This window comes from Cervus elaphus, chromosome 20 (assembly GCF_910594005.1).
Source record: "Cervus elaphus chromosome 20, mCerEla1.1, whole genome shotgun sequence".
NCBI classification, from domain to species: domain Eukaryota; kingdom Metazoa; phylum Chordata; class Mammalia; order Artiodactyla; family Cervidae; genus Cervus; species Cervus elaphus.
Window position 1 is genome coordinate 80,132,923 of NC_057834.1, and position 12,940 is coordinate 80,145,862.

The 12,940-nt window shown below is 36.2% G+C and overlaps 1 protein-coding gene across 8 annotated transcripts in view; it reads left to right on the plus strand.

Annotated features, from left to right (window-relative positions):
* Positions 1-12,940, plus strand: part of COL24A1 (collagen type XXIV alpha 1 chain) — a 382,349-nt gene that overhangs the window by 70,213 nt on the left and 299,196 nt on the right. For all 8 annotated transcript variants that reach the window (XM_043877542.1, XM_043877547.1, XM_043877541.1 and 5 more), the window contains one exon: positions 2,370-2,423. In XM_043877542.1, coding sequence (XP_043733477.1) covers positions 2,370-2,423 — 54 coding nt within the window. The remainder of the gene's footprint in view (positions 1-2,369; positions 2,424-12,940) is intronic.

Sequence of the window (12,940 nt, forward strand, 5' to 3'; positions counted from 1 at the left end):
GATGAATGTGATACAATTATAGAATGTTTTTGTTTGCGTGGTATACATTCACAAACTTTTAAAATCCCTGAATAAATTTTGTGGTTCCTGGGTTGTAATCTGATCTTTTAATTGGTTTACAGAAACTCATGTAAATTTAAGGAAAATTGCCTCACATTAATGGATATTATACTAACAAATTATCAAATTTAATCTGGAATTGTAAGAATTTCATTGCTGTGGTGGGACTGAGTTCCCTGACTAAATAAATTAGAAAAGGAATGAAAGTCTATTATTAGAAACAGTGTTTTCATTCATCCCTTAATTATGAGAAAGAAAATTCTTCAATCTGAGAAATATAGGTGCCATGTTTAAAAATATGTAAATATGAGACATTTAATTTCTTAAAATTGAGAAATTAGACATCCACTCTCTTTTGGTGAGTGCTTTAAATAATCTCCCCAAATTAAGCATTCAGATTTTATCAAATGCTTATTTTTAATCTTCACTTGTGGCCTCTCTGTACAAAATATAGGGTCGTTCAGTGTGTGTACAGTTTCTGTACAAAATATAGGATGATTCAGCCTGTGAGTTGAGACTAGGGAGTATGTCAGTCTTCTTTTTTTAAATTTTTGAGTTACACATGTACAAACTGTACTATATAGGAAAAATGTCATAAGATTTAAGACTTCATAACATGTTTTCATTAAGCTTTAAGTGAAATCCAACTTTCAAAATAAAAGATATTTCTAAAATGGTAAAATTTTTAAAATTTTCTTAGAAATCATATTTACATAAAATTAGGTTCAGTTATACTGAGGAAGCAGGATATTTATACATATACAATATAAATTCAAATAAAATATAAACATTAAATTGGTGTGAGTATAGGGGGATTGGGACCCAATTGAATTTTATCTTTAAACAGTTAGCTATTTTTACAATAAATAGTCAATGATGAAACAATATAAGCAATGCAGAGTCTAGTCCTTCAGCATGTAATATCCAGTAAATAACATCTCTCATAGAGCACACATACATATTTAATTCCTTGTGGGACCTTAGTGGCAAACAAAGATAGTTTAAATAGTGGCAACTTTTCCTTTCCCATAAAGCAAATGTGATATTATTCTTACTCTGTTTTCAGATGGAGGAATTTTGAAGGGAAATCATCTGATCTACCCTTGATTAGAGCTAGTAGGGGATGAGCCTCCAGCCTTCTATTTCCTAATGTAGCTTTCTTTTCCTTCTATCAGAGTAATAAGTATAAAAAAATATATGTATAAACCCATCACGCCATAACAGATGGATGCCATATTAATAAAACATTGAACAAGAATATAAAATATTAGAACAAATGGAAAAGCACTTGATAGTTAATAATCAGAAACATTCTTTTCTGTTTATTTAACTTGATGACATTAAAGTAGATAATGCAGTGAAACATCTATGTGCTATAAATAGTGCATGAATAGTCATTATGGAATTTAGGATTATTAACTAAGTACTCCTTTTCTTTCAAACAACATACTTTTTTTCCCACGCACAATAAGTTTGTTACAGCAGAAAGAGGGAAAGGAACAGAGGTAAAGAAAAAGTGTACCTTAAGTAAACTGGTTTAAGATTTTACCCCCATTCCTTTTTGATACGTTTTGTCCTTGTCATTCACACATCCTCCTCTGTGTCTCTCATAGTCACTTCTACCCACCACAGACACTCCTTGCCCCTCACTGGTGTAATTTCTCCTTCTCCTACCCTGCTCTGCAAGCCCTCATCAAATCTGGGGGAAGGGATGGAGATAGAAGGCCCTAATTTGTTGTCTGTGGACCAGCACAGTCCTCCCCCAGATTTTCACTACAGTTACTCTGGTTACTACAGTGGAAGGCAGCAGGGCAGCCCTGGAGAGGGAAGTGCCCCTTCCCCTGGTCCAGAGTGTGAATCTAGTCCTGCTCCCCATCCCCCAGCCACTCATTGATGTTCCACGTGGGAGTCCCACCATCCTGTGAGTCCTCACCTAAAAAGGCAGACCTGAGCCCTCTGCAGCTGTGTTACAAAGTGCTGGTGTTTAAAATAGATTTCTTTTACATTTTTTTAAATAGATTTCTTTACATTTTTGAAACACGGTAAGCCTTGGAAAAGGTGGCAATTTGGGAAGTAAGGGCATTTCTAGAGAAAAGAACATCAGAGAAAAAGAAGCAGGGCCACAAACGAGGTGAAGTACTGTCCAGGTAATCAGTACTGAAAGAAATAAGGGTTAGGAGCCGGTGGAACTTGAGCCAGATTGAGGATATCAGTAAGATCTTGACAGCCAAGATGAACTCCTACAGCATGGGAATCATAATTTTCAGCTTTTTCATAATATTAAACCTCCATTTGTGTTTTGTTCTTAGGGTGATCAAGGTCTTTCTGGATTAATGGGGCCCCCTGGTATGCAAGGTGTTAAGGTAAGATGTAGTTTTATTTTGACATGTGTGGGTACCATGTGGATCTGGGAGTTCTCCAACTCCTAAGATCTCATTCTGAAGTTGAGCCCAAAGTCAATGTTTTAAATTCCTTTTCTCAGCAATAGGAATTGGGATGCTGTCTTAATCCAGGAAAGTGGTGCCCACCAATGACAGTCTTAAGAAAATAAAAGAAAACCCTTCAGATAACTAAAGGGACAAAATTCATATGCAGAAGATAGTCACTGATAGAATATTGAAGCTTTTCTCTGTTTTTACAATTATATTAGGGCAGTAATCTACTTCTGAAACGTTAAAGTCACTTTGTAACTTTTATATGTCCAACGTGAGGTACCCTTGGATATAGGTAAGATATTTGACTTTGTTATTAAAGAGTTTCTCATTTTACTAGGAATTAATAACCTCTGCCATGATGTATATACAAGTGTGAGGCATGAAGCTTGAGTAGAAGTGAGAGTTGGGGATAGGTAGTAAAAAATAGTAGTCATGTGCATATGAGTAAGCTTTTTCTGAAGTAAAAAGAAATAGTAACACTGGCACTATAATTATTTTTATAAAATATAGTATGCAGTTTCATGAATTAACACAAGTATGAATTCTCTTCTATATAGTCAGCTTGTCTTTTTCCCACACACTGAGTTCTTGGTTTTCTGCAGGGGATAAAGAAGATACAAAATTTCTGTCTAAGGTAGTAAAGGCCCCAAAATATTGGAGAGCAGTGTTTGATTTGATGTAAACGTCTGTTGTTCAGTCGCCAAGTTGTGTCCAACTTTTTGTGACCCCGTGGACTACAGCACGTCAGGTTTCCCTGTCCCTCACCATCTCACAGAGTTTGCTCAAGTTCATGTCCATGAGTCTGTGATGCCATCCAACCATCTCATCCTCTGTTGTCCCCTTCTCCTGCCTTCAGTCTTGCCCAGCATCAGAGTTTTTCCAATGAGTCAGTTGTTTGCAGCAGGTGGCCGAAGTGTTAGAGTTTCAGCTTCAGCGTCAGTCCTTCCAAAGAGTATTCAGGGTTGATTTCCTTTAAGATTGGTTTGGTTTGATCTCCTTGCTTTCCAAGGGACTCTCAAGAGTCTTCTCCAGCACCAGTTCAAAAGCATCGATTCTTTGGTGCTCAGCTTTTTTTAATAGTCCAACTCTCACATACATGACTACTGGAAAGACCATAGCCTTGACTATATGGCAAAGTGATGTCTTTTTAACACACTATCTAGGTTTGTCATAACTTTCCTGCCAAGAAGCAATCATCTTCTAATTTCATGGCTGCAGTCACCATCTGCAGTGATTTTAGAGCCCAAGAAGAGGAAATCTGTTGCTGCTTCCACCTTTTTCCCTTCTTTTTGCCATGAAGTGATGGGACCAGATGCAATGATCTTAGTTTTTTAATATTGAGTTTTAAACTGGCTTTTTAACTCTTCTCCTTCACCCTCATCAAGGGGCTCTTTATTTCCTCTTTGCTTTGTCCCATTAGATTGGTATCATTTGTAGATGTCTAAATACATTTAGTATGTATTTATGTATTTAGACACCTATCATCATGTAGATCTCTAAATGTATTTAATAATGAACTGTGTTGGTGTCTTAGTGTATCATATCCTTTTCCTCTTGGGAGATTTAGATTGAAGATGGTATTCTAGCTCTGGTTAATTTGTTCAGATTCCCTCTTCCGTTTTCTAGGTTTTGTTAACCTTGGGCAGGTTACTTAACCTTTCTAGGCCTTAGTTGCCTTATTCGTAAAATGTGAAAATAATACTACCTACTTCATAGGGATTGTTGGGAACATGAAATGGGAAAATACAGTGTCAGAAAAACAGCAAGCTGTTAATATATCTTAACCGTAAGCCATTTTTCTGGATTTGGAAGGCATCCTGACCTCGTTTGCTTCCCTCCTAAACCCTCCTAATTGTAAATTGACTAAAAGCGTTTTGATCTCTTGGAGTATCTTTCCTCCCATGACCATACCACACCATTATCCTAATGGCTTTTAGACTAGACTTCATCCTAGATAGTTCTTGGAATCTGCTAAGTCGTTTGAGGTCATTGGTTGCTTCCATGAAACTGCAGAGTGATCATTTCTACTAATTTAGTTTATACAGTATATACTGTATATACTAAATTTTAATATAGACAACTCTTATTATACAGTTGTGAGTCTGTTTGATTAATGCTACTTAGTATGCCTCTGACTGCTAAGTAGACCCCTGAGGAAACTGTACTGATGCATAGCATTAAAAAAAATCTTATGGAAATTACTGTACTAATTTTACTTGCTGTTAAATATACAGTTATTGCATCCTGACGAATGACATTGTGTAGGAGACAAAATAAACTGTTATTTTCCAAGGTTAATAATACCTGTGGTTCATAAAATTAGTATTCCAGAAAGTGAAAAACTATTGATAAAGGGTAAGTAGTTACTGTGTAGAGGAGTGTATAAAGAAATACTATATAGAGAAATTTCTAAAAGACTGATTTTAACTTTTAGAGCAGATTATCACTTTTAACTTTGAGGTTTTACTTATTTAAAGCAGAAGATACTGTCTTCCAAAGACTTATGCACATATTATGAGTCTTGGCTCATCAGTATTTTAAAATATTAAGAATATGTAACTTTTGGTCTGTATAAGTCTAGTAAAGTGAGATAGTGTGAAGTTAAACAAACTGGATCATTGATTACATATCTTTCACAGACTTCTTTTCTCTTATACAGTTTGTTCAAACTTTAAAAATCAGGCTTGTAATGTTAATTAATAGAAATAGACACTGTAGAAATTCAGTATCTTGCTATGTTATCAGTTAGCAACAAACTAATTTTTCTCTAGAGAAGGTTTAGTTGAAACTATTTAGAAACCAAATTACTTTGAGATTAATGAAACATCCATAGTTCACTGTTTTGACAGTAGTTCTAAACAGTGTTGAAATACTTGAGATGAGTTTGTAGTTTTTCTGAGAATGCATCCCCTCTTCTCAGAGTATGTCTAATAATGAAAACTGTATACAGATTTTTAAAAAAGCAAGTATGCCAGCAAAGGGACATAAGGACTCAATCTAAACCTAAACTAGTTCTCCACATAGCAGGCTTGGAACAAGTTTCCATCACACTTTCTATGTGCATGGCTTACTTTAATATGAATGTGTGGTAGAAATACACCCTCAGTGAGCTTGGTAGACTTCTTGTGGTTTGTATGAAGTGGGAAAGGACCAGACTGAATATTGGGTAGAACGTTTAGGTAAGTTATGAGCTGTTTTATGGGATTTACTAATTTGGGTTCATTTTTTTTAACCACCTAAGTCATTCTCAGAATTACTTCCTGCAAATAGGATCCATGCTAGGAGAACCTAGAATAACAGTTCATATTTGTTACAACCCAGAACTCCTATTCCTTCATCCCTTCAGTTCTACTGCTAAAATGCCATAATAATTCTGAAGGTCAAGACAGGAACTTAAATTATTCATTCTGTGCTAAATTTAACATAAGCCTAGAGAGGTTAAGAGAATTAATTGCTCAGGGTGACTCAGAATGATAGCAGGATTGAGAGATAAAACTTACTAATACTGAATTCATTGTGCTTTTAACAGTCTATACTTATTATGAAAGATGAATAAAGTACTTGGGTTTTGATTAGTATGAAGTTTATTACATATTTTATTGAACTATTTTTGAATTATAATTATTATATAAATATTAATAGCTCCTTTATTATGTGCAATGTAGACTTATCTGCTTAATCTTCTTTGTATCTTAAAAACAACACAAATTGAGGCAGATATACTATGTTCAGGATTCATAAATAAGTTAATTGAATTATAAAGTGGTTAAGTCATTTATTCAAGGCCATATGACTATTAATTGACAGGACTCAAATCCAAGTCATAAATGTTCTCTTAATAACTTCAAATACTATTTCCGCATTAATATTATTCATTATACCAATATTGTTATATGTGTGTTTGATTACTTTTGTCTCAAGCAAAGTAAAATTTTGTTTTTCCTGAAAGCCAAGGGAACAAATACAGTTTTGGGTAACAAATAATAATGAGTTAATTATTCCTTTTCTCTGGAAGTATCTAAAAATATTTCAATCCTTCAAGTAATCTTTGAAGTGCCTGCAAGAAAATTGTGTGTAGAAATATAGACAACTCATGAAAATTTGAGATAGAAGATTAATGTAAGATGTTCTGAAAACTGGAAATACTGAGACAGAAATAACAAAGCAAGTAAATCAGCAGCAATTTTTCTTCACTCTACTGTAGATTATTTTGGGTTGGTTTCTGCCTTTTCTGCTTTTATCTCTCCCCCCTTGACTTTTTATAAACCAGTGTTACACCATGTTTAACAAGCAGTGTGTTTCCCCAGATTGACTGGTTATATTGCCTCAATTTAGCCACCTTAATATAACTCTTATTTTCCTAGGAACTGAAGTATGTTTTCACTTCCCACTAAGTGTCTAGGCTTGTGCCAAAAAGCAGATAAGTTACATTGAGAGTGCATGCTGGGTTGGATGGAAGACAAGAGTCATAAATCTGAGCTTAGACTCCACATGAATTTTTAAATTGGATTTTAATATAGCTGATCAGTTGCTGCATTAATATTGGAAGTCTGCTATTTAAAATTGTAAGAACATTAACAGTGATTTCAATTGAAGTCATTTTTCTAGAATCAGGAGGATAAGTCAAATGGGAGCAGTTAAGCACATCTTAACATGAAGGTATAACTCAGAACAATTGTGAAATATGAGGCACACATTTTAAAACAGATTGTTATGAATAATGTATGGCAGTATTTTTCTGAATGTCCAAAAATTCTACTACTATGTTTGCAGTAATAATTATAAATCAATGTGCATTCTTAGGAATTAGTTAAGTTATAAAAGCTCTTTCCATTACGTCTTTCCCTTTCCAAGTTGGAAAGGCTGAAAGAGCTGAAAACATCAAGTGGACTGCATTATGATTTATCAGTCAGTCAAAACCTATACAGCTTTTCATAATTATTCAAAGCAAGGACAGTACTAAGGAGGTACAATACTGAATTTTGATGAGGACAACAATAAAAAGAAAATCCATGCCTAGAGAGAGAAATAAGGAGAGTTCTTATTTCCTTAGCTTATAGATCATCTTCTTGTCTGCCCAATATTCCTATAAAAATCTGCAGAGTCACATTTTTACTTGATGTTGGTCCCCAGTTCAAGCTTAGCACTGAGAGTCTAGCATAAAAGCTGCTGCTTAGGGGCTGCCCTGTCGCCACTTTGACCGTCTCCTCTGCGCTGTGCCTTCCCCACTAATGGCAGGGGAAGCTGAGAACAAGGCGACACATACTGAACTTCCCCACAGGCAAGCCGTGCCTACCAAGTGGTGTAATTTGTGGGACTTCAGAAATGTTCCTTTGCCCAGAGTTATTTCCCTCTTGTGATTGACATTCTAACATTTGCGATAAATTCATTTGGCTAAAAGTATTTCAGTTTCCAGAAAGTTTAAAGAGAAAAAAATGCTGTCTTCAAAAAAAACCTGTTATCAGTCATATAGCAGCGTTATGAAAGTTTAAAGAAAAAAAATGCTGTCTTCAAAAAAAACCTGTTATCAGTCATATAGCAGCGTTTCAAGAATTCGTTTGCCCTCCTCTTTTTCTCCATGAGAACTAGTTGAGAAGGACTACAACTAGACCTGAAGGGGGCTGAAGTAAAAACTGAGTACTAATTAATCGAGGTTGTTGTTGATGTTTCGTCACTAAGTCACATCTGACTATTTGCGATCCCATGGACTGTAGCCTGTCAGGCTCCTCTGTCTATAGCATTCTCCAGGCAAGAATATTGGAGTGGGTTGCCATTTCCTTCTCCAGAGGATTTTCCTGACCTAGGGATCAAACCTGAATCTCCTACATTGCAGGTGGATTCTTTACCACTGCGGCATTGTAGGTCAGTATTGTGAGGAGTTTGGGACAGAGGTGGGCAGGAGTCTATTGTGGGCATGCGGGAAGTATGTTCCAAGAAGGAGGGGAGATAGGTAGATTAAAGAGGTTTGCACAGTCTTCTTCCTATGATTTATCTCAATCTCCCCAGTTACCTGATATCATTCTTCTTTATAATTTTTTGCTTATTCTTAAAATTTCAGGAACATTATTGCCTTACCGCAAGTAGTATTAGGTTGGTGAAAAAGTAATTGCAGTTTCAGACGGTGAATTTTATATCATTATAATTAGGCTCAAACACATCTTTATTAATCAAAATAAGAACCATTACAATCAACACATTTTTGCCAACAAGAAAGAAGCTTGTTTATCCCTGTAGTGTAAAAATCTGTGCTTCTAGATTTGACAAATTCTTGGAAAGCATTTGCTGCTTCCTGCTTGCTATGGAAGACTTTTTCCTGCAAAAAGTAGTTGAGATTCTTGAAGAAGTGGTAGTCAGTTGGCAAGAAGTCAGGTGAATATGGTGGATGAGGCAAAACTTTATAGCCCAATTTGTTCAACTTTGAAGCGTTGGCTGTGCGACATGCAGTGGGGTGTTTTCTGGAGTCTCCTCTGGGCCCTTTCTGTTGACCAGTGCTGGCTGCAGGTGGTGCAATTTTTGGTGCATCTCATCAGTTTGCTGAGCCTTCTTCTCAGATATCATGGCTTCACCAGGATTCAGAAAGCTGTAGTGGATCAGACCAGTAGCAGAGTGCCAGTAACTAGAACCTTTTTTGGGGGGCAAGTTTAGCTTAGGGAAGTGCTTGTGAACTTCTTCTCGGTTCAGCCACTGAGCTGGTTGTCACTGGTTGTCATATAAGAGCCACTTTTCATTGCATGTCACAATCTGATCAAGAAAAATGGTTTGTTGTTGTTGCATAGAAGAAAAGGTGATACTTCAAAACGATAACTTTTTTGACTTGCAGTCAGCTCATGAGGCACCCACTTATCTAGCTTTTTCACCTTTCCAATTTGCTTCAAATGCCAAAAGTTGGTAGGATTGTCAACACTGAGTTCTTTGGCAACATCTTGTGTAGCTGTAAGAGGATCAGCTTTGATGATCCTCTCAGTTGGTCATTGTCAATTTATGATGCTGGCCACCACACTCCTCATCTTCAAGGCTTTCCTTTGCAAAACTCCTTGAGCCACTGCACTGTAGTACAAGTTATCAGTTCCTGGGTGAAACGTGTTGTTGATGTTGTGAGTTGTCTCTGCTGCTTTAGGACCCATTTTAAATTCAAATAAGAAAATCACTTGAATTTGCTTTTTGTCTAACATTATTTCCCTAGTCTAAAATAAATATAAAATAAACAGCAAGTAATAAGTCATCAGCAAAAAAAAGCAAGAATGCACATTAGAATGATATATAACATAACCACATTTAAGAATGTATTCCAATCATATCAAACTGCAAACTTCAACAATGCAAAACTGCAATTACTTTTGCACCAACCTAATACATTTTCATGGTTGTTGATTTTTTTTAATCTCGTTCTGATTTCTTGCTTAGGTTTCTTTTTCTATCAGCTATGGCTGGTTTATCACTATTTCTCATTTTTTCCATAGGTTTCCCTGATTATTTTGGCCAAACATGGCTATAAACCTTTGTATTCCTCTTGGCATTGCTGACATGAGTCCTGTAGTGTGTGACCAATTATTAGATACTTGGACCTAGTCTGTAGAGGAATGCTATTATATTATAGAAAATGAAATTTTAATATTGGCTTTCAGATAATAGTGCATTAGGAAATGAAAGGAAATATATGTGTGATTTAGGGGTCCTTAAGTGCAAGGACTTTGTTTTATTCACTGTGGTATTTCAGCCCAGTGAATGCCACATAGCAGCCACACTATTAGTGAATGAATGAATGCTGCTTGTAAGTTTATTTTTATTGGAGCATAGTTGCTTTACAATGTTGCATAGTTTTCTGCTATATAGCAAAGTGAATCAGTCATATGTGTATGTGTGTGTGTGTGCTTATATGTCCCCTCAACAGAGCACTGAGTTCCCTGTGCTATTCTGTAGGTTCTCGTTCATTTTCTGTTTTATACATAGTAGTGTGTATATCTCAGTCTCAGTCTCCCAATTCATCCCTCCCTTTGCCCCCTTAGTGTCCACATGTTTGTTCTCTACAACTGTTTCTCTATTACCGCTTTGAAAATATGTTCATCTGTATGATTTTTCTAGATTCCATATATGTGTGTTAATATACGGTATTTGTTTTTCTGATTTTCCTGTGTGATAGTCCCAGAGTCTGCCCACATCTCTGTAAATAGCAGAGTTTCGTTCTTTTTATGGCTGAGATGCTGGGAGGGATTGGGGGCAGGAGGAGAAGGGGACGACAGAGGATGAGATGGCTGGATGGCAGCACCACATGATGGACAAGAGTTTGAGTAAACTCCGGGAGTTGGTGATGGACAGGGAGGCCTGGCGTGCTGCGATTCATGGGGTCGCAAGGAGTCAGACACGACTGAGTGACTGAACTGAATTGAATATTCCATTGTGTATATGTGCCACATCTTCTTTACCCATTCATTTGTTGATGCTGTTTATAAGTTTAATTGACTGTTCCTTTTCACCTAGTCCTTGTGGTTGACTTCTTCCTAAAGCAGTGCTTCTCAAGTCAATAACCCTTCTCACCTGTCTTATTTTCCCCTCAGTCCTCCAAACACTCTCCATCCCATTTAGGTAGAGTGAGTATAACTAGTTAACTTGCTACTAATATTTCAGTGATGTTGCCTTTCGCGTGATTATGTGTAAGGATAGCCAACCTTTGCTCAACTTGCGGAGACTAGACAGAAGCAAAGATACAAGGAAGTTGCTTCAGACAAAAGGGTGGTTTTGAGATAAAGTTTGTCACTAGAATTCTGCAGTTGTTTTAATCACATCATTTTGTCCTACAGTTCATTCAGGAAACCAGTATTAGGTAAACAAGATGTAGTTCCTGTGTTCAAGTAGTTTACTGTCTAAAAAAGTAAGTAGATACTAAAGTAAATCACAAAAGTATATTAGTCTATAACAAGTGCAGTGATGAAGATGGGAAAAAGTTTTTGTAGCAGTGATTGAACGTTACCTAAACTTCTTAAGATTGTAGGTAGGGGAAGTGTTTAGAGAACAAGGAAAGAGGCAACATCTGAGCTGCATCTTAAGGATGAACAGAAGTTATCATGATGATACTGTAGTTAGTAGACATGTATGCTGTCTACACACAGGTGATGACATAAACCAAGGCTTGGAGGCAAGAAGCAGGTCCTTGTTTGGAGATTATAAAGTGTTAGGCAGGGTGTGTCTGGAAATAAGGTGCATTCAGGGGTCAAATCATGAAGGAGCTTGGATATCATGGTAGAGCATTTATCATATGGTAGAGAGCTACTGAAGGGTTTTAAGAAGACGAATGCCAGAGGTAAATCATTGAGTCAGCAGAATTTCTTTGGTGTTTTTGTGGATTCTAGAGAAGAATGCTTCTACTTTTCTGAAACCTAAAGTTTAGGTAAGGAGGCTCAAGATAGGAAAACAGAGCTGATAATGCAGAAGTTGTCTTATACCATAGGGGGTAGTTTCTCATACGTAGGAAAAATCTTTATTTTAGTGAATATAAGTCCTTCCTATTTAGTGGGGGAAAAAACTTTTAAAAATTCATATATAAAGTTGACAACATGGAGATAATATCATTGAGACTCTTTCTCAATACATATATACAAGCATTCCTCACTTTGTGTGGTTCCAGTATACACAGCTTTCACTTACCATGGTTTAATTAACACCAGTCTCCCAACAACATGGTTCAAATTTCACTTACCACAATATATTGACTGTGATTAGCTGCATAAAGTATAAACTTTGCTACTGGTTCTTCAGCTTACAAGTCTCTGCATAAATAGTAGATGTGCATCAAGATCAGTGACCAGTCACATCTCTTCATTCAGAATCTGTTGGTGGTTATACCGAGCACATCTGTTAGTTACTACACAGATGGCAGAGTGTGTTGCTGTGTTGCTTCCTTCTCTCTGTGATGAACTCATGTGACATTTTACATAGATGGATAATCAAAAAAAAAAAAAAAGAAAACCTGGTAAACAAGATGAAAGTACAGTGAAATAAAGAAATAGTGAAACAGAAATTGAAATTGGAATTGAATACAGATGGAATTATAGAAGAAATAGCTGATCCTGGAACATTGCTGCCATTTGAGTGAACTCTAGATATGCAGAGAGAACTTAGTAAAGGTGAACTTTTGACATAAGAGGAAAGGATCGTGATGTATAGGATAGAGATGTCCCAGAGGAGGTTACAACAGCAAAAAAAAAAAAAAAAAACTTAGAAGAACTCTTGGACCTATTTCATGACACTGAAAGTGCAAAGGATGAAATGTTGGAAGTTGACCTGTACTTAGAAAGGAGTGTGACAGTTTGCCAAACCATAGGGATATATGTTTGCTCAGTATGGTTCTTTATACAAGAAAAGCACACTATTCAAACTACTCTTCATAAATTTTTGCTAAGAAATGGAACTTTAATTTTCGTGGTTTCTAACATTTTAAATTACACTGT